The 21,641-nt window shown below is 42.5% G+C and overlaps 1 protein-coding gene across 4 annotated transcripts in view; it reads left to right on the top strand.

Moving 5' to 3' along the window:
- LOC101485569 (zinc finger MIZ domain-containing protein 1) overlaps positions 1 to 21,641 on the top strand; it is a 111,209-nt gene that overhangs the window by 83,517 nt on the left and 6,051 nt on the right. For 2 of the 4 annotated variants that reach the window (XM_004561255.5, XM_004561256.5), the window contains 10 exons: positions 7,948 to 7,983; positions 18,259 to 18,394; positions 18,782 to 18,896; positions 19,076 to 19,293; positions 19,427 to 19,628; positions 19,946 to 20,221; positions 20,305 to 20,487; positions 20,629 to 20,706; positions 20,817 to 20,985; positions 21,077 to 21,218. In XM_004561255.5, the coding sequence (XP_004561312.1) occupies positions 7,948 to 7,983; positions 18,259 to 18,394; positions 18,782 to 18,896; positions 19,076 to 19,293; positions 19,427 to 19,628; positions 19,946 to 20,221; positions 20,305 to 20,487; positions 20,629 to 20,706; positions 20,817 to 20,985; positions 21,077 to 21,218 (1,555 nt within the window). Of the gene's footprint in view, positions 1 to 3,374; positions 4,937 to 7,947; positions 7,984 to 18,258; positions 18,395 to 18,781; positions 18,897 to 19,075; positions 19,294 to 19,426; positions 19,629 to 19,945; positions 20,222 to 20,304; positions 20,488 to 20,628; positions 20,707 to 20,816; positions 20,986 to 21,076; positions 21,219 to 21,641 lie in introns of those variants that run through there. The other 2 variants (XM_004561258.6, XM_004561257.4) reach the window with 2 other exon arrangements.

Genomic DNA, 21,641 nt, shown 5'->3' with positions numbered 1-21,641 from the left:
TGTGATTACTCGGACTGTCTTACTGCAGGGCAAAGCGATGCACGTGGAGCTCTGAGGACTTCAAAGCAAAGACATCACTTGCTCAGTCTGCAAAAACTCATCAGGGCCTCACCTCTCCCTTCTCCATCCACAGGGTACATTACAAGCCCCGTTAGGCCTGTTTCATCAGCGTCACCGGCGGTTCATTCCGGTTCGAGAGCCTCTGCAAAATGCTTAATGACGATTTTTCCTGCAAGAGAGACAGAGTGGCACATTCCCAATCGTTTGCGCTTCAGCAAACTTTGGGAATTCCTCAGCTCTAAAGAGTGAAAGGAGGTTCCAGCTGAAGTTTTTCAGCCCCTGAAGCTTTTCATTCTCTCATGTAACAAACGCCTGGTGAACTAGCTATTCAGCAGATAATTAGTTGGGCTTGTTACACTCATTTTTACACCTTTTTGCCAGGCTGTTTTTCAAGTACGATCAGTAGACATTGCTGGTTTTAGTTATTAGTGTCAGCTTGATATAGAAAAAAATATCCAAGCAATTTTTGCTTTTGTTTCATCGTGTTTAAAATCAAAAGGTGGTTTCCCAGTTTTTTAATCGGTTCAAGCATAAACAAGCAGGAGACAGTGTAGGAGGGGTGTTGGGTTTGTTTGCTAAAGACAAGGAAATGTGGCCACGTGTAGAAAAGTCAAAGCTCTGTTTACATTTTCTATCACAATTTGTAAGTCAAGTCAGTTTTATAGGAAATAATGTAAACTTGGCTTGAAAAAGCAAAAACCTTCAAGTCAAATGAGTTCAAAAGTTTGCAAGTCTTGCCCCCCAAAGCTGTGTTGCAAGAGTTAAATGAAAAGCGGAGGATAATACTGATGCAAGGAATGTAACTTATTTCAAGTGAACTTTGTTTTTTAAATGGAAATTCCCCTGAATGGGATATTCTTTTCAAAGAACAAAGATGAAGATAGACAAAGCTAAGGTTAAAATGAACATGTCTAAGACTTTTATTCTAAGTACTGACTTGGTTGAATTCCTTTGTATTCTTGGGTGCATGTGTAAATTTCCTTTAAAACTGTTGTTTCAAGTGCTGATCATTCAGCGGCTTATGCCTTCCAGTTAAGTGGTGCTTAAGATGAGGTCAGATATGTTGTTGGTGAGCTGTGGAAAGGTCTCAGTTTCTACACATAATAGAGAAGTTGAATATACACATGCCTTTCTGCAGGGCTATAATTTCTACTCTTGGAGCTTTCCACACCAAAATATTTTTTTCTGTCTCCTTTCACTCAACGGGTTTCAAAATATAGTTTAGCTGTGGCTTTTCCTAAATGGAGATTAACACAGAAGGCTAAAAACATTGTTGGTGACCTTGTATGACTCAGAGGTTAATGGGTTAAATGAATCCAACCAAGCAACCAACAATCTATCCAATTAAGATCACTGGTTGGCAGCACGGTGGCACGGTGGTTAGCACTATTGCCGCACAGCAAGAAGGTCCTGAGTTCAATTCCACCACAACAGGCCGTGGTCTTTCTGTGTGGAGTTTGCATCTTCTCCCTGTGTTTGCATGGGTTCCCTCCGGGTACTCTGGCTTCCTCCCACCGTCCAAAGACATGCAGTTTGTGGGGATAGGTTAATTGATTAATCCAAATTGCACACGAATGGTTGTCTGTCCCTGTGACAGACTGGCGACCTGTCCAGGGTGTACCCCGCCTCTTGCTCTATGACAGCTGGGATAGGCTCCAGAAAAAATAGACCCTGAAAAAGGATAAGCGAATGGATGGATGGTTAATCAAACTGAGATGTCAATTCAAGAAACAATTGGTGGCTTTATTTCAGGGTCTTGGTGGAGCTAAAAAGCTGCTTAAATGAGCTTCTGCAAAAAATAAAAAATGTTTTTCATTATTACAAATATGAATAATATCTTGATAATAAATATGATTTCAAATAATTCAATTCAATTCAACTTTATTTATCTTGCGCCAAATCACAACAAAAGTCGCCTCAGGGCGCTTCATAGGTACAGAAAAAAACTCAACAATCATATGACCCCCTATGAGCAAGCACTTTGGCGACAGTGGGAAGGAAAAACTCCCTTTTAACAGGAAGAAACCTCCAGGAGAACCAGGCTCAGGGAGGGGCGGGGCCATCTGCTGCGACCGGTTGGGGTGAGAGAAGCAAAACAGGATAGACATGCTGTGGAAGAGAGACCAAGGTTAATAACAGATATGATTCAATGCAGAGAGGTCTATTAACACACAGTGAGTAAAAAAGGTGACTGGAAAGGAAAAACTCAATGTATCATGGGAATCCCCGGCAGCCTACGTCTATTGCAGCATAACTAAGGGAGGATTCAGGGTCACCTGGTCCAGCCCTAACTATATGCTTTAGCAAAAAGGAAAGTTTTAAATAACACTTGTATACTTTAATTTTTCTTAAAAGAAATCTGATTCTGCCGTTGAAATGACAGGAGCCTGCTAATACTTGCTGAATATTTGCTTGACGATACATGCGCTGTCAGTGGCACGAGTTTTCAAACAATAACAATTGTTAGAAGCATGTTTCATGAATGAAGTTGTGCTGCGTTCTTTTTCATTTGGAAGTCAGATCTTGGCACTGGTGGTGATTTCGTACCCAGGGTAACAGTGTGCCAGTAATAGAAGTTGGAAAATGGGCTTTGTTTTTCTCTCTATCAAGGTAGAGCCATCACTACCATTACCTGAGGGACCCGTGTGCTACAAAGCTGGACTAATGGGTTAGCAAGCTATGGCGACCTTAAAGTCAGAGTTTTCTGTGCCAGAAAAGTGGCTCTTTCTCTCTCTTTTTTTTTTTATCTGGCTAACTTATGCTGAGCGCAGCCTGTCTAGGCTGGAAGAACCACATTTTTACTAATTGTATTATTTTCAGCACGTTATAAGTGCAATGGAGTCACTAGAACTATAGATTTTCTGCAGAGGGAATACATTTTAAATGCGCAACTTGATTAACCCGTACCTTAGTGAAAGTAAAGAATGATGCTCAGCACTGGAGTTTGTATGTGTTCACTTGGTGACATAGAAAATGTATAGATGTTGTTTACACTTGGTTCTAATATGCTGCTAAGTCTACTTCACACTGCTGAAATTACAGGCACTAGAACACATATTAAATAACTAAATTTAATCAATACGTTAAATTTCACTTTGATCTGATGACAATCTAAAGAGTTCCACATCTCCTTAAGTAGCCTATGAGACAGTAACCGTTTCTAATGTTTAAATACGTGAAGAAATCTATCCAGTCGAAAGTTTCAGAGCTCTAATGTGCAGCCTTCACAGTAGAAATGAACAGCAGCACAGAGAGTGCACTCAGCGTTAAAATAACTATATTAACTGAAATTAAAATGTTTATTTTACTGCTCTGTGCACTAAATTCCATGATTAACGACTTTCTGCTGCGTTTATCTCATATTATTTGCATCAGCATTGCGTTTTACTGTTACATTTTTTAATGATTTGGAGGACACAGCACTCATAGGCATTATTCTGTGCAGAAGAAGAGTCACATGATGCATGACATACCCCTTTTTTATGTAAGCGTGCACAGATCCTGAAGCAGGTAGCACTGATAAACACTATTGTGATACCTAGTCTTAAACCCATTATTGTTATCATTCTCAAGCAAGCTAACATAAACATAAAGAAAGCCAAATACAGATTCGGGGAACCACATTAGGGGAACTTTTGGGTAAAATAAGGGAGATGGATATGAAAACAGACTTTGGCTCCAGTTATTGTGGTATTTTAAAGATGAGTTTTAAAGGCCTGGTTACAGAATCACTAAATCCACACTGTATCCACTTTGGACAATCTGTGTGGGGGGTTTTTGTACTTTGTAATCACTTAGACGTGAAAGTCTTCCAGCCAACCGTGATTGATGTGTTAACTTGCAGCAGGGGTGCTGGGCTGTAAGTCACCCGCCGTGCACTTAGCTGATAGTAAATACCAGGAGAGCAAATACAGACAGGAGAGACTAGAGATAAGAGCTGTTGAGCTTGTCTGTCCTTCCTCCTTTGTAGTTGTTGCAGTTATTATGTCTGTGGCAGCAGGAGGTGTAGCATCTTCAGCTATGCCCCATATGGCTCAGTAATTTACTGTACAAGAAAACTGGTTGTTTGCATACTAAAATTGATTTACATTGTACCTTATGTCTCTAATTAAATGCTTATTGCAATTTTTTTTTAGCAAGAGATCAGTTTCATTAATTTGACACCCGATTTGACTCGCTTGTGGTGAGTGCAAGTACTTTTATTAGCGGATGACAATGGAAGCCCCTGCGCTGCCTCAGGTGGCTTGTGTACTCACAGTTTACATGTTTTATAAGTGTGTAATTATTTATCCAAAAGCTTACCCGGGCTCATGTGTACTGAAAGACAAATGTGGTCTAATTGGCCCCTCCCTCGCTGATACCAACCCTCTGCGCATCAGGAAGCCACAACGCCCAGCCTCCTCCCCCCCTCCTCTTCCATGCCCCTTAATTACAATGACTAGTTTGATGGATTAAGTCGACTGTATTGCAAAGAGAAGGTTCGAGGGCTGAAACCGCAGATTCGTGTACCTGCCTGAACCGTTTCTGACGGGGCCCGCAGTGTTTCTCCACTGCAACAAATGTTGCTTTAAATGAATTGATTGAGGCTTCTTTTACTCGTTGCTCTGGACTCAGGCCAAGATACAGGCTGTCTAGCACATTAGGCACCACCCCCCTTTGCAAGTTTGAAATGTGAGCTGCCTGCATTTTTTTCCCCTCTCCTCTCCTCTCCTCCCCTCCCACTCTCTCTCTCTCTCTCTCCCTCCCTCTCTCTCTCCCTCTCCCTTCTGGCGAAGTGGCTGTGGCTGCTTCTGTGTGATGTGTGTATTGGGAGAGCAAGCAATGGATCACTAGACAGAAAAAGAAGATACATCAATAACAGCTGCATACATCCGAGGTGAGGAGATAAGCATTTGGTTCTCTCTCTCCCTCTCTGCCTGTCCTCCCACCCTCTCTCTCAAGCTCTCTGTCCCCCCCCCCCCCACCCACCCACCACCACCATCACCCCTTCCCCACCCCCTTCTCAGTCTTTTAACCCTTTCCTGCAGCAGAAGCCGGTTCCTAATTTTGGTGATTTTTTTTTTTTTTTTTTGTCACGATGCGTACCTGCATTCTCCTCTGACCACAAACGCGTGTCCTGCTCTCCTTCTTGTTGCTGTTAGTGCTGTGTGAAGTTGCTGTTTTTCTTTTTTCTTTTTTTAACAGCTTATCCCTGTTTTTCCTCTCATTGTCTCTGGGGTATTTGTTGCTTGAGTGCAAAGAAGCCGGTGGCAAGTACAGCAGGAGCCCATTAGCAGTGACTCCATCTGTGATTGGTTTTGCCTGCGAAACACAGAGAGCAGCCATGAATAATTGATGTGTATTGTGCAGTCAGTCACTGGACACGCAGGGAGAGAAGAGAGGAAAACAGAAGCTGCTGCCCTCAGACACCGAGGGAAACAAGGGGGGAAAGAAGGAGGGAAGGGGAGGAGAGGGGTTCGGAGAGAGGAAGAATGTTATAGAGAAGAGAGAAAGGTGGGAGGGATGGAGAGAAACACAGAGCTTTAAAATAGCCCCTCAGTAGTGCAAAGATTAGGCTGTCTTTGTTCTGCTGTTGCAGATTTGTGCTCAGAAGTGTTTCTAGACACATGAGTTCCCTTTTTTTCTGTTCAATGAAGAGTGAGAAATAAGCAGGGACATTGCTGGAGTTAGTCTGGTAGAAATGTGGGTGGCATTTTAGACATGGAGAGGAGACTGAGGAAGAGTCTTTGCCACAGCGAAGAGGACCGGGCTGCAAAGCTGTGAGCTGTCAAAAGGAGGAGACAACAGATAAAGACTGCTGTGTTTGTAGAGGGTGTACTCAGTGACAAGAGGGAAGGTGGATCTGCTGCCACTGCTGTTGCTGCTGCTGCTACTCACAGGAACTTCACATTATTTCACCCCTAGGGGGGCAGATAGAAGGCTGACTCCTGCATTGGTGGGTGCAAGCAGGCACCCTGCCATGTCTTAAACTAACGGAATGGGCTTTGACAGTATGACGAGTGCCTCGCAGCGCCCCGCGTGATAGAGTTGCAACAGCTGACTGCTGCATTTGACCCACTTACAGCTCACACAGAGGGGGTCAAAATGGCCTTGATTATCTCTCTCTGAGTTGCTCTGACCTACTTGAGGCAGCGTTTTTCCACGAGACTCTTGGCAGTTTATCACACCCACTCCCCTCAGTGCCACACAGTGCAACCAGCCAGGCTCACTGCTGAGGCACATGAAGGAATTCACTGGGTTCAGTTCACTGTTCTGTCACGGTCCAAGAGTTTAAACGGGAGCAACAGGTTTCAGTTTAAAAATCTGACTGCAGCGACTCAAGTGAGATACCAGTAAAAGCACTATTGTGGGTATCGCAGACTTCCCATTATCCAGTATCAGGCACTGAAGGGTTCTTGGTGTTATTATTGTAGGATCATAACTTACAATATAAAGCATGAGACAGCTGTTGTGATTTAAATTAATAAAATAATACAATCTAATATAAAATTACATATCTATTAATGTGGTGATTAAGTGGTGTCCTGTACTATATTTATTTTCTGCGTCACCTGTCAAACCCAACGCCGTGTATTTAGCACAAACTGCAAAATGAAGTTTTTGTTACGATTAAGAGTCAGGTGTAATTATTTTCTCCCACTGACGCCAATCGAACACTTCGGTCTCCAGAATTTCGGTTGTTTATTGTTGGCTTTCTCTCCACTGAAAGGGTTTTTGTTTAGCAGTGCAGCAAAGTCAGTCAGTCAGTACAGCATTTGGGCAATTATTCAAGTAATTCTTTGCTAAAAATGTGTCTTTGGGACAATTACCAACATGGTAAGACAAAAACTAGGCATCCACACTTCCAACTGTTCATAACTGTTGCTTTGTCACCTTCAATGAATCTCTTGTTCTTTGTATTGAACATGTTTGGGGGGGGGGGGTTCACACCAAGTTGTGAAATTGCACTTTTGGACTTTTTTCTTTGAAGTTTTTCGAGTTCCAAATCAAAATAACAGCACGCTGGAGCATGCCGATTGCTGATGCCATTTGTATACTCGTGGAAAGTGCAGGGCCCTTTGTTGCTTTACTTTAATCAAAGAAAATGCACTGTAGGTAATTATAGGCTGTAGTGTGTTTACACTTCTCGTTATATTGTGAAACCTCAAATGGGACTTTGATCGCATTTGATATTGAATCTTCCAAATAACAGATGTTAAACTGTGACTGAAGACAGAATGAGGAAAAGAGTCTCAAGTTTTGTAGTGGTTTATACAGTTTGTGATATTATAAGTGCTGCTGAAGGAAAACACTGGGCCTCTTATGAAAATAATTAGACTTTTTTTGTACTGTTTTAGAAAACCAAAGCTTATTTCATGGTGTGATCCGCACCTGAAAATATAGATAATCTTAGTTTTAAATTTGCATGTAGTTGCCAGGTGTTACTGTGGGTGGATTCTCCTCCTCATGTCAAAGCGGGACACGAGGGCCTCCGCCTACTTGCTGTTCTTTATCTGACAGAACAAACAAGACCAACTGAGAGCAGACTGCAGCAGCTAATTTTATCTTAATTTTTGATTAGTTCCCCCGAGTAATCATACATTTGGTCCTTTTTTAGGGAGTTGTGCGAAGGTGGAAAGCACTTCATCTTCATGTACTGAAGAAATTAGGGAAATGTCTTATTCAGGTGGGAATGACATGACGTAACAGTAAGAAATGTCCATAATTTTGCTTATAGTAGTATTTTCAGTCATAGCTGATTCTCAGGTAGTCAGTGGCGTACAAGATATATTTTACCATCTGGTCACTGACGTGTGTTTTTGTTTGTAAAGGGGAGCAATTCACAATCAAATGTGTGTCATATAATGAATATTTTGTGAAGTAAATTGTAAAATTTGAACCCTACAGAAACCAGCTGCTGCAGGAGATGTCAGTCTGACTCAGGTACTTGCCATATATTAAAGTGGTGCACAGAAACCCATTGGCTCAGTCCAAGCAAACATACTCATGTTGTAGCTGCTGTTGTGTTGTCTGTCTGAGTTTTACAGTATGAAGCATGTCGCACATGTATTGCCATCTTGCTTGTGTCACAGTTCATGTTTATGTTCTCGGCTTTTTGTCCAAACCATAATCAGCTGTTCCTGAAGTCATTATACCTCTCCATACCCACTTTTGTAAACAAGTTAGTAAGACTTGGGTAAGCTGCACGTACCTCAGACTTATGCAATGAAACTTTATCGATCGGAAACAAGCATACTGACGTTTTATATATAGATAATAGTAAAATGGATATGAGTAGAGGATGTGAAAATAGTAATACAAAATACACTTTGTGAAATAAATGGACTGTATAGAATAGGATAGATGAAAAAAGATGATAAAATTGTTGCAGGAATCTAGTTTAAAATTCCACACTATCAGTCAATTGTACAATACTGCTCTTGAACTACCCGTCATTTCTTTATATTTTGTTTCCAAGGAGTCAGACTTTCTTGTAAGTGATTTTAAAAGGTTTTTTAAAGTAGTTTTACAGGCTTTCTGAAGGTCTTTTGATTTTTCATTTGGACTTTTTATTGTTCTGTCATTCCTTTTCAGTCCAGTCCCTGTACCTGACTATTTTCAAAGGAATGTTTTTTCTTTGGTAAAACACACCACTGGCCTAACTGTTCAAACATGAAAAAAACACCTAACTCAACGCTTGTGTCTAAAAATAACAGTCAACTAAAAAAAAAAACGTTTTGAACTGTATTTTAAGCACTTTCTTACTATCAGCCTGTCACAGAACACGTAATTTGTTGCCATTTCTTTAGTTGAATGTAAAGAAAACTGTTTGATAGACATAAAGAAGTATTTTGGCATCAACAAGCTGATTCCTAAAGACCTATTACCCAAAAACTTGACATGGTGTGCAGTGCGTCCTTAAAAAGTTTGAGGAAACTGGATAAATGAAGGGCAAAGGAAGAAGTGGCACGGCTACAAATCTGCAGCAGGTGAACAGTATCTGAAAGTCATGTCCTTAAGAAATAGGGAAAAATCCAGCAAAGACCAGACACAGAACCTGAGAGATGCATCTGGCACTTCAGTTGATCCATCTACAGTTCACCAAAATCTCATCAGAAATAGTCTTTGTGGAAGGGTAGCTACCAAGAGGTCATTCTTAAGGAAAGGAGGCCAAATTACATAAGAACTGGACTGAAAATCAGTGGCAACAGGTTTTATGTAATAATGAATCCAGATTTGAAATTTTTGGTTCAAATTTTCCTCGATATGTACTGAGGAGGTCTAAGGAGAGGTAAAAAGTGAGTGCCTAGAGCCATATGTAAAGCATGGTAGATGCTCTGTCATGTTTGGGGCTGCATTTCAGTCAGTGGTTTTGGAGCTCTTGTCAAAACTGATGCAGAAAAGTAGCATCAAATTTTTTTATATACTATAAAATATCATATAGAAAGTGTCCAATTGGCTTCATTTTTCAGCATCACAATGATCCCACACACACTATTAATGTATTAAACCTGCGATCATCTTCTCAGAGAATGCAACAAAAGATAGTCCACATCCATAGAAGCGCTACAGGATTATCCTTCAGAAAGCCTGGAAAACTAGAACTTGACCTTGAACTTTTTTTATTGTCATTGTACAGTTGCCTGCACAGCGAAATTAGATAACAAGACCACAAAGGTGCAAAAAAAACCTCCACTATGTAGAAGTTACAGGAAACATTGTGGGGGTGTATACAAGGGCATCATAATATAATATAATAAATAAGGGTGGAAGGGCCATGGTCATTAAAGATAGGGATGGCAATTGCACATCTGCCAAGATATTGGACGGGACACAGTCAGTAGCAATAGCAGCAACATAGCCAATCAATAGCAGCGACAGAATGACTGTATGGGAGAAGCCTGCTCACACTCTTAATTAACATTAAGAGTTCTGACAGGCCACTGTCAGAACGTTCTGACAGGCCACTGTCAGAACGTTCTGACAGCCCACTGTCAGAACGTTCTGACAGCCCACTGTCAGAACGCCAAAAATTGTCAGAAGACTTCCCAGAGAAATTATAAGGAAGCTTGCATAAGAGGCTGTGTTAAAGAATAAAGGTGGCCATACCAAGTATTGACTTACAAGCTTGTTAGAATTGCCCTGTGTACTCTATTTCCATGTATATGTAAATGTGTCGGTAAATCACAGGACCCATTTTGCATTTTGCTAGCAAAATATAAAGAAATAAGGGGTGGCTCAGGACAGCACTGTATAATATTTTAAAAAATCATCAAAGACCAAGAAGCACTCAGTGTCAGAATAATGTCGGCTTGGATCAGGTTTGAGTTTCATTGTTTCCGTTTGGCTTGAATGTTTATCACGAGGGGGCTTTTTATTCAAATCCTGATCTGTTGCACATATGGAAGTCTCTAATGAGCCTAGAGGGGTGCCAAGACCAGACCCAGGTTCCACTAGTGTCAGCTTCTACTGTATTTATAAAGAAGCTTTGACCCCAGGCCTACTGTGTAAAGGTCACAGGTGAATCAGCCACCAGCGAATGCAGTCGCGACACTGCCGGCCATGCCCAGCACCCTGAGGTGGGCACAACTCCAGGCACATCTGCTCCATTGCTAATTAGTATCATTGTAGACAAGGGCTTAAGGCTGGGCCTTTGTTAATAGCAGCCTGTTGCTTGGGGAAACAGTCTGGCCCCTGTAAGCTGCTTCTCTGCAGGTCTGCTCAACTGATAATCTGGTTGGAGAACTCTACAGTTAGATCAACACTCTGTTGGTATATTGGCCATTTTTAGTCAGTGAAATGCGTTTCATCGAATAAAGAGGATTTCCATCATTTGCTGGGTCTTACTTGTTTTCAAATTGTAATTACTTTAACTAGAAGTAATATAAACATATTTGCTGTTTTACTTTTCTTTCTTCTGCATATTTCCTTTGATTTCCACCAATTTCGGTATAGTTAGCATGTCTTGAGACTTCAGTTTAGTTAACTTATTCACACAGCACAATACAATAGAATAAAATTACAGCATTATAACTGTGTGATAATCCAGTCCTGATTATTCGTTTCTGGCTAAGGAGCCATGCAATGCAAGTGTGACTTTAACAAAATGTTGATTTTTATAGCACAAGATTAATTTAAAAAAAATGTCCACGTTTTTAGTTGTGACAGATCTTAAGAACAGTTTTTCAAAAAAGCTATGAAACTTGACCTCAGGCACTTTTGTTGCCAGACCTTAACTCCCACATTAAGACATAAAGATGTAGGTTTGGAAGGAGTTTTGCTGCCAATCAGCTTAATGTATATTTTAACAGACTAAACACTGACGCTGGGGAGATGTTTGGCTTTAATGCATAGAGTACTAATCCTCAGCAGGGGGTGCAATGCTAGATTTCCACCTTCATGCTTAAAAGAGACACTGAATGGCGTGCCCTGTTTTAAATGGAAGAGATTTGTTGCATGTGCCAAAGGAGATTATCTTTTAAAACACTGCCCTGCTTAGGCAAGGGTTGGTTTCTGTGTTACCATGACCAAGAAATGACAGTCCCACTGATGAGATCTGCATTAATCATCTGGAGATTGTGGCATATATTGTATCTTGTTCCAGTTGGCATCCAGTTAGTCCTAAATCATAATCCTATCTGAAAATCCTTATCTGAAATCTGAGAGCACTGCTATTATTTTGAAGATACATGTTTTAAATTTCCTGCATTTTCTATATAGATAGATAAATTTGCATGTCAAAGAGGTTAGCTGGATATTTTATTATAAACTTTATTTTTTTAAATGTACTACAGCACCATTGGTGCGACATTAAGGAACACAGGATGTTAAAACAGCAACCTCCTTGTCTTCCTGCCTCCACATGGCCACATATGCTTGTGGCCTCAGTAAAACCTTTTTGGCGGGAGTCCAAGCGTCCCCCCCTCTTCACTTCGCCGGATGGACATGGCACGACATTGTGGCCATGTGGCCAGCAGGAGGCTGTATTTAAGCCAGGGCAGCTCTGAAATGGGCCATAAAACCTAGCCAGCAAGTCTGGCTCCCCGTGAGGCAACGGGCCTAAGTACTCATTGACAAGAGTCCAATATTACCGAGAGGGAGAGTGGCAGAGGGAATAATGTAAAAAAAAAAAAGATGAGGTACAGACAGGAGGCAGTTGTCTGGCCTACACAGACATGCTGTTTTATAGCTGTTAGCACTAATACTTTCAATCCACATCAAAGCTGATCTTGCATTGCTAACACTAACTTTCATCTTTCAATGAAAGATGCATAGCAGTCATGTGAAATCGCCCCTTAACTTTGATGCCGTGTAGCAGCCATGATACCAACATGTGCCTACTTTATACATCATCCCCACCTCATCGGGTTTATGAAAACCCTCAAATATGTTGCATAGCCACCCAAATTTAAAATCTCAAACTAATTTGACAGCCCCCATTTCGAGTTTGCCTCTAATGTCAACAGTTTAAGGGAGTGAAATGTGCACCATGTGTTTAAGGTGTTTCACCTGTGAGCTTCTACCTAATTATCCAGACATGGATGAACAAGTAGCAATCTTCTGGCCTGTCGTGGGGTGACAGGTCCGTAACCTGTTATACACTCGCCTTGCTGGTGAAAAAGCCTGCATGACGAACATGTCGCTTCCATTTCATTATCAAATTGGCATCAATGAATAATTCGTGGCATCTGTGTGAAGACAAAGAGAGACCTGATGCCTGCCAGGTTGGCATCCGTGGCTCTTTGGTTACTGTGTGCATGTCAGGCAGAGCGGGAGATGATTTACGATGCAGCTTGCAGTTTACGCAGGAGAGCTCAGCGGTGACTGGGCCTTCATAAGCGACGCCATAGCAACTACTTATTCATGTAGTTTTCCATACATATGTTGAAGAAAATCCCAGAGTTTTATAGTTCTGGGAAACCTACATGAGGCACATAAGTGAGGGATTCTTTGGCTAAAACTAAAAGTGGTTGTTTTGCATGGCTTCTTAGGTGCTTTCAGTAACCAGGGATACCGGGGCTCCCTAGACTCTGTCTTCTTTTAATTGACTTTGGCCTGCAGGAGGCTTGTGTCCATTCAATCCTTTCTGGGCAGAGGAGGGAGGGTGGGCGGAATCGAATGTGAATAGAGCGCTCTCAGAAACCAAAGAGTGCAGCCCACTAGAGCTGCTCTTGTTAGTTTGCTCATGGTCTTTGTTCTCCTTTCAGCCCTTCTGGCTAAACGTCTTCAAACAAGCCATTTAGGGGTCGTGATTCTCTACGACAGGTTTACTGCGAAAATTGGACTTCACTCCTATGGCTAATAAGGGAATAAGCGAGGAAGTACTGTCGATAATGTGACTCTGACGTGATGACAGGATATGTGCTGTGCGTTTGTGGGGAAGTTAGTGACCAAACCATGTGGGACAATGCCAGGTGGGACTCCAGGGTTGACAAGGGAGCAGGTGTCTATTACATACAGAGCAGAGGGAGGGGGAGGCAGAGAACGGGTGCGGATGAGGATCATAGAAACTCTTGGCATCTGCGTTACCTGCTGCCTCCCTTGCAGTGCCCTGCCAATAATGGAAGGAAAAGGAGGGAGGTAGAAAATGAAAAGGAGTAGAGGAAACTATTCTTGAGGCAGCAGCAAGTGTAGGGGTGACCTTTGTAATAGCAGCTATTCATGTGTTTAAGGTTATATTCTCCCTTGTAGCACATGGTCCTTAATCATTATGGTGCTCAATTTTTTTATTTTTTAACAATTTCTTAAAAGCACTAATATACACTGTGTAATGACATACAGTGTTAATGTCTGTAGCATACATGAAGTCTGCATGGAAGTTTTTGCCATCCAGTAGCAACTGCAAAAAAAGATGTATTTTGTTCTTATTAATTTAATATTATTATTCATCACGGTATTTGTTTTTGCATACTTTGACTTACTTTGTAATATGAGTGACAGTTGGTAAGTTGGTACTGTCTGGCGGGCAGAAGCTTTGCGTTGGGGATGATTTTACTGGATGAATGATATTGACACAGGAACATCTGCCGAGTTTATTTCCAGATTTTGTAAATTGATTGGTCTGTGTTGTATTTATAGATGAGTCCATGGTATGTTGGGCATGGGCATCACCACTGTGGTGGCTACAGTGGGGCAGCTGTGCAAGTGGAAAGATGACGTTTCAATGTCTGAATCCTCCAGTCTGCATGTCAGTGTGTCCTTGAGTAAGCTGCTGGACTCCAAATTGCTTCTGATGCATAGAATAATGTGCTGTATACACGTGTGTGAATGGGAAAATGCCTTGTGGTGTAAAAGGACTGCACGTGCACATGTACTGTGTAAAATCAATACGGTTTACTAAACTGAGATTAGAAGGTAATGCTGGCTAGCTTGGTTAGCAGCAAGCTAACTCACTAAATAACCGACCTTTATTGGTTTAACTGTGTTAGAATATTTTGTTTAATTACCTTGTTAGTGCAGAAAGAAAGTAGACCTTAAAAATAAGCTAATGTCCCAAAAAGCAAATAACTTTACACACAACCTTGCAATTGAAATTTTAATTGAGATCTCTCTAGCACTGATAGTCACATGTTAAGGTACTACAGAGCAGCCACTTGGCCTACATAACAGTATATGGTAGTCACTGTCATTTTTTTAACACATGCCTATATAGCTGCCTTGTTGCCTACAGCAAACTGATACATGAAACTCTTAGAAATGAGCAAAATTTTAAGAATCTTTTAACAGCACAAAATAAATTCTATCAACCTCCATACAGATATCTCGAAAGATGAACATCTAACTTTGCAGTCAAATGACAAAAATATTAATGTTGCAATCTGGGTTAACTGACCTTTTATTAAAAGCTCTTTGTTTTCGGGAGAGCACGGCAGAGCCCAAATCAGAGTGTTTAATCAGCACAGTTTATCTCTCTGCCTCGTGTCTGCATGGGCCATGGATGGAAGGTTGGGGGAGCATTAGGCTATCATTGGATAGAGCATTGAATAACTGTCAGGGATGCAGTCCATGTCATTTGTCATGTCTCCCTGGGGCTTTATGACAGCAAGTGAAGCTGGAAGCTGCAGACCCAATCACTGAACCACCCATCTAGTCCCAGCAGATGCGTTTACCACCCTTCGCCATGGTTGACCATCAGGCTGGGCAGCTGAGCACCAGAATATCAATACGGCTCAGACTCAGCTGGGCCCCTGGGACCATCTACGAGGCAAACAGGATAGCCTTGTCTCCTTATGGAAGGCAGAGACTCATTGCCGCCAGGGAGACCAATGTAAACATGGCAGAAGGATGCTCTCTAGCACAAAATGCCAGTTTGATTCACTCCAGAATGGTCTTTGAGATTTGGAAGTGCAACACCTGAGACAATTATCTCCAGATTTGGCTCTTCTCAGAGAGACAGATGAGTCTATTGAAGGGCCGTCTGTGGGAGGAGTGGAGAGGAGAAACAGTAATCCTTTTGTGTTCCTCATCTGCACTGTCCTGAGCCGTGTTTGGGTGTAGGACGAGTAGGAGGGAGCGACTGAAGAGAAACGAGTTGGCTGTTCCTCCTCCCGTCATCTGAAACCTGAAGTTTATCCTCTGAGTCAATGACAGGGCTTCTCCTTTAAACCGGTTGGTGCTTAGTGGAGGTGGTAATTTTGTGCAGAGATAAGCCCTTTATCTAATGATGGGGTAGAATAATTCTTTAAGTGGCAACACTTGTGATTCCTTTTCTCTCTCTCTCTTTTTTTTTCCTGTTTCTCTCAGATAGCCGATGTATTGTCATCTTTCTGCTATGTTCCACACGGTTGTTGTTTATGTCCTGCGGCTGTTGATGTCGGCGTGAAACAGGGACGCTGTCTGCTTACCCAGACGGCCCCACAGTGGCACAGCTATGGGATAAATTGTGGAGACATGTTTATCAACATAGAAGAAGTGCAAGTTACCCCTTGTTGGAAGAGAATAATGGGACCTAATTGAGCTGTAACATGCTGGCTGGTCGCCAGGCCCTTGAATTGAAAACTCTCTCCATCAGAAGGGGGTCTGAGGAGAGGGAGGGTGCTGTTAAAAACACTGCAGGACGTACTAACAAAAATGTGAAACCCGTAAACCTATTAGCCACACTTGGATCCGGTTTTTATCAAATTAAAAGTAACTCAGGAATCTGCGCCTTTACCTTTGAGCGTGATGCTTTTATCAGAAAGTGCACCTGAGCGGCCTTTTCCGTCAACTAAAGCACAGCCGTGGTAAAGTCAGATCAATTCTCTGGAGGAACAGCACAGCCTGTCTCCTGGCACCTGCCTTGCCAAGAAGAGGAGGGGGAGGAGGAGGAGAGAAAAAGAGAGGGAGCGTGAGCGGGTGGGAAAGAGGAAAAACCCAGCTGCCTCTGTGCCTGAGCCCCGTGCTGCTTTTAAAGGAGTGGGAGGGAGAGGAGAGGGAGAAGCAAGGAGACTGCTGGCACCATCTGTACATGTCTTTTGTATTCCAGCCCTCATCTTTACACAGAGTGAGGCTGGTGTGCTCAGTGTTCAAATGAAAGGATAGGAGGTGCCTTTTGGGGTGCAGTGCTCTGAGAGGAGAAGGTGTGTGTTTGTGTGTCGAAGCAGAAACTCAGTTTTGTCCTCGGAAAATTCACCACACTCAGAGGACATCTTGTGTCCTATTTATTTTACGCCTGTGTGTGTGTGTGTTGTTATAAGCTCGTGCTGTTTCTTTCCTTGTCTGAGTGTGCTGGTAAGCTTGTATGGTTTGCAAGCAGCCATGTGTGGTCAGATGTCTGGGTTGCCATGTTTGTGATGGGAGTCAGAAGCTTTTGTTTGTTCCTCCTTCCTATCAGCCCCATTAGACTGATGTCTCCTCTCTCGCTGATTCATTCAGCCTTCTGTATTTTCTTTATTTTTAATCTCGGTTGTTTCTCCCTTGTGCGTCTGCATCTGTATGTGTGTGTGTGTGTGCGTGTAATATGTGGCAGCCCACCCTTGCATGTGGCAGCAGGGTGCATCTGCCTGCGAGGACAGCGCGCACTGTCTGCTGTCATATTGACGTGGCTTTTTTGCGCGAACCGCAGCTGAAATCACCAAGCACTCTGATTCACCCACCCCTCCCGCTCCTTACTCAGCCTAGAAGTGCTGTGAATCATAAGAGGAGGTGGCTGCCCTGCTCTTTGATTGAATCCACATTCCCTTTCTCCTCAGACAGCCACAGAGAGAGGCTAGAAGGAGGCAGAGGAAGTGAGAGGGAGAGAAAAGGGAAAAGTGAGTCTTTTGTAGTTGGCACAGTACAAACACATGCACTGCAGATGAAAAGCATATGATTCGATCAAACGCACTCTGTGGTAGCTACCTAACCAAGTGGTAGGTAGGTGGGGAGAAGGGAAGGACTGGAATTCATTTGCAGGCCCAGAGTGAACCCTAGTGGCCATGAGCTACAGTGGCATGCAGGATTTAGGCTGATCCTTTATATTGCAGCTTAAAGGTACAGGCTTTGGGCTCTTAAAATGTTCCAACATTTCTTAGAACAAACACAATCATGATTTAGAAATTTCTGTCCACGGGTAGACTTTTCAAACTAAATTAAACTGAACAAAAAGTAACAGGATAAAAATATTTTAAATAGCAGAGCCTGTGCATGTGGGTCGCACATGGCTATTTATGCAATGACATTTAGGTGTGGTTATGTGAGTATTAGCGTAAATATAAGCACAGTTGATATAAATCAATGGCCCCAGTGTGCACTTGTGTGAGGTATGAATATAAGCTGTTTAGTGCATTTCCCCCAAACACTCCTGTTTTCCCTCACATGAAATATGCTTATTCACTAACTACAAGTGCCAGAAAATAAACCGCCCTAATTTTGAAATAAATAATTTATTTACTAAATAAATAAATCATAACAACCTGTAAACATATCACTCTTGAGCAAACATTGTTTTTCACATCTCATGAATGATAGGATGTCTTTGTGTTTAATGTTGTTGCACTGTTACATACTGTTTGCTTGTTCCATTTTGCAGGTACCTTGCACAGAATATAGCTCCACAGTTGTGCCATAGGGTACAATGCATATTTATTGTTGTGCACTTTTTTCCAGTCAGGCCATTGCTTTTTGGATTTTTAACATGAACTTTTGCTCAGAAGTGTTTTGCTTTTTTTGTTCTTAAGTGCTTGCAATAGTAGGGTGGTACCTCTGTAGTTATTTCTAACAGGTCTCCAATAGTACTTATGTACTCTGCTCTCTTTCCAGCCCTCCTCTCCTCGTGGTGTGAGGAGCTTGGACGCCTCCTCCTCCTCCGTCACCAGAAGAACAGGCAGAACGAGCCTCCAGGAAAAGTGCCCATGCAGCCCCCCATGAGTTCCATGAAGCCCAGCCTCTCACATGGGTCAGTGTTCACTGCTGTGCTTTTTGGCTTGTGTGTGAGATGTGTTTGTGTGTGTTGGGTATGCGAACAGACAGACTGGGCCCTTGGGGAAAGCCCTTCCTCTCTGTGTGAGGCCCGTTGTTCCTTATGGATCAGTGGCTAGACAAACTGCCAGACAAACTGCATTTAGCACAGTCAATAGTGGCAAACAGTAACTCAACCATTTGCCTTTCAAGAAGAAGAAGAAAAAGACGCATTCATATTTTTTTAAGCTTAACCACATAACTTGCCTTTTCCTGTCTTTCAGCAGTTGCAAACATACTTACTAGAACTATACTGTAAATACTTGTGCTGCTTGGCAAACCATTTTGTTTTGCTTAAGTGAAATGTGTTTTCTATTCCCTGCAGAGATGGGTCTTTTCCCTATGACTCAGTTCCCTGGCAGCAAAACACCAACCAGCCTCCTGGTTCAGTGTCTGTGGTGACCACTGTGTGGGGTGTGACCAACACTTCCCAGAGCCAGGTGAGATCCCCTTTTTGCTTGAGAGTAAAAATGTGCCTGTTCCAAGTCTTTATATTTAATAGCTGTAATAATACCACCTGCAGATTTGTGTATTTGGCAGTGGTATTCTGAATTGAACCTCATCTGAAATCAGTGAAACATTTACATGTGTTTTTCCCTCTATTCCTAATGTGTAACAGGTGTTGGGGAATCCCATGGCCAACAGTAACAATCCCATGAACCCTGGTGGTAACCCTATGGCCTCGGGTATGTCTGGTAACACTCCAGGTATGAACTCTCCTCAGTTCCCCGGTCCGCAGCAGCAGTTCCCCAACAAAGGCAACTCAAACCCGGCCTATATGCAGCAGGGGATGTACGGTCGACCCAACTACCCTGGAGGAGGAGGCTTTGGTGGCAAGTAAGTAACCAGTAGATGGATTGCTGATGGTCACTGGAGTGATTAAAAATGCTTAAAGAACTAATTCAGACAATTACTTTAATTAATTCTCTTCTCTAGAACTTCTTTAATATCTTTTTGCTTATTCTTATAGTTACCCTGGAGGGCCGAATCCTGGACCCGGTGGAATGGGCATCCCTCCGCACTCCCGTCCTCCCTCTGACTTCACCCAGCCTGCCGCTGCTGCCGCCGCAGCTGCAGTTGCTGCTGCTGCTGCCACCGCAACTGCCACTGCAACAGCAACTGTAGCTGCCCTGCAGGAAACCCAGAATAAGGACATGAACCAATATGGACCGGTAGGATGACGCACAAACTGATAGCATAAACTGTTGCCTTTTGTGCACGTGTGAGACTACGGTACTTAGAATTCATCAACTTTGACTTTTGGCTCTATCCCTTTAATGCTAACAATAGCAAGCTGGAGTACCACATTTATTTGCAACAGAAGCAAACAAACTGTTTCTCAGATGTTGATACCATTTTGTTTCTTTCTGGTGGAGTTTTTTTGTTTGTTTGTTTGTTTGTTATCTATAAAATCTTTTGATTCAACAGAAACTGCGTAATATTGACAGTCAAGTCTGAGGTGGTTGATCAAATTCTTTTTGTCTTTCAGATGAGTTCCTCTTTCCAGATGGGGCCAAATCAGGCATACAACAGTCAGTTCATGAACCAGCCAGGACCCCGCGGCCCTCCATCCCTTCCTGGAAACATGGGCACAGGCATGAATGCATCCAACATGAGCGGGCCTCCAATGGGAATGAACCAACCCAGGGGCCAAGGCATGGGGCCTTTTGGGGCACACGGTCAAAGAATGCCTCAGCAAGGCTATGCAGGTCCTCGGGCTCAGGGCATGGGTATGCAAGGCATAAAAAGACCGTACCCAGGGGAGGTGAGTGGATTCAACAGTGTCACCTTAAATATGTAGCTCCGTTGCTATATGCTGAATGTATGTCCCGGTCACTGATTCCACAGCCAAACTATGGTGGGCAGCAGTATGGACCAAACAACCAGTTCCCTAACCAGCAGGGCCAATATCCCACACCAAATGCCTCCAGGCCGCTGCCATCCCCCAACTACCCTGGCCCGAGGATGCCAGGACAGCAGCTGCAAGGCCAATACCCACCACCCAGTGGTGCCATAGGCCAGTACTATAAGGTGCAGTGTTAAAGCTATTCAATAAAAATGTGATGGTGTATTTCATATTGTATATGCAGTTTTATCAAAGTCTCACTGACATTTTTTTTTAGCTAATAATGGTGTAAATTTGACAAATTATTTGTTTAATTAAAATCACAGCAAGAGCCACCTTTCAATGGCCAAACAAATAACTTCTCTGGGAGTGGATATCAGTACAACCAGGGAAATATGAATGGGGTAAGTCTACTTTGGTACCAGTTTATTAAAATTTAAAATTACATTATACTTGAATGTACTCTTTAGTGATTTAAGTAGTTGATTTACAACTCAATTTGTGTTTTATATAGCCTCCAAGGCCAGTGGGGAACTACCCTCACTCGCCTGTGCCAGGGAACCCTACTCCTCCAATGACACCAGGAAGTAACATCCCGCCGTACCTGTCGCCAAACCAGGATGTGAAGCCACCCTTCCCTCCTGACATTAAACCAAATATCACCGCACTCCCTCCCCCACCAGGTCAGTAATTAATCAATGAACAGTAAGTTCAAGCGTTTTAAACTTTTTTTTAAGTCTGTGATTTAAGGTTGGTTCTTATCTCCAAAAACAGCAAGCCACAACGAGGAACTGCGTCTGACGTTCCCAGTGCGGGATGGAGTAGTCCTAGAGCCCTTCAGGCTAGAACATAACCTGGCTGTCAGCAACCACGTCTTCCATTTACGGCCCTCTGTACACCAGACACTCATGTGGAGGTAACGCATATTTATGTGCTACTGCTTTTTTCCCCCATCCACTTTAACAGTTATATGGGTCTTTTAGGCTGTAAATATTCTCTTATTGATTTTCATTAGTAGCCAAGAACATTAGATTTAAAAAAAAAACAACCCTTTTCCCAGGAACGTGACAAGTAAGGATCATTAAGGCATTAATTTTCAGAATTTTCTGGAGTATTGCAATTTCCTTCATCACTATCTTAAGTAAAAGTCAATTCAAGTCAAAAGTCCTGATATGAGGATTTCTCCTGCTGCCAAGCTGAGATTATATCCTAAGTTTAGCATCCAATTAATGTTATATATTACCTCAAAAAATTTCCCTGTTAATGTGTGAGAATGAATTCCCGTTATTCTAACTCATGTATTGCATACAGTAACCCTCCATAACCGTAACCGCTTTAT

Source organism: Maylandia zebra, linkage group LG8 (genome assembly GCF_041146795.1).
Source record: "Maylandia zebra isolate NMK-2024a linkage group LG8, Mzebra_GT3a, whole genome shotgun sequence".
Lineage (NCBI taxonomy): Eukaryota > Metazoa > Chordata > Actinopteri > Cichliformes > Cichlidae > Maylandia > Maylandia zebra.
The sequence above is the reverse complement of the archived record's forward strand: the minus strand, read 5'-3'. Positions and strand labels throughout refer to the sequence as shown.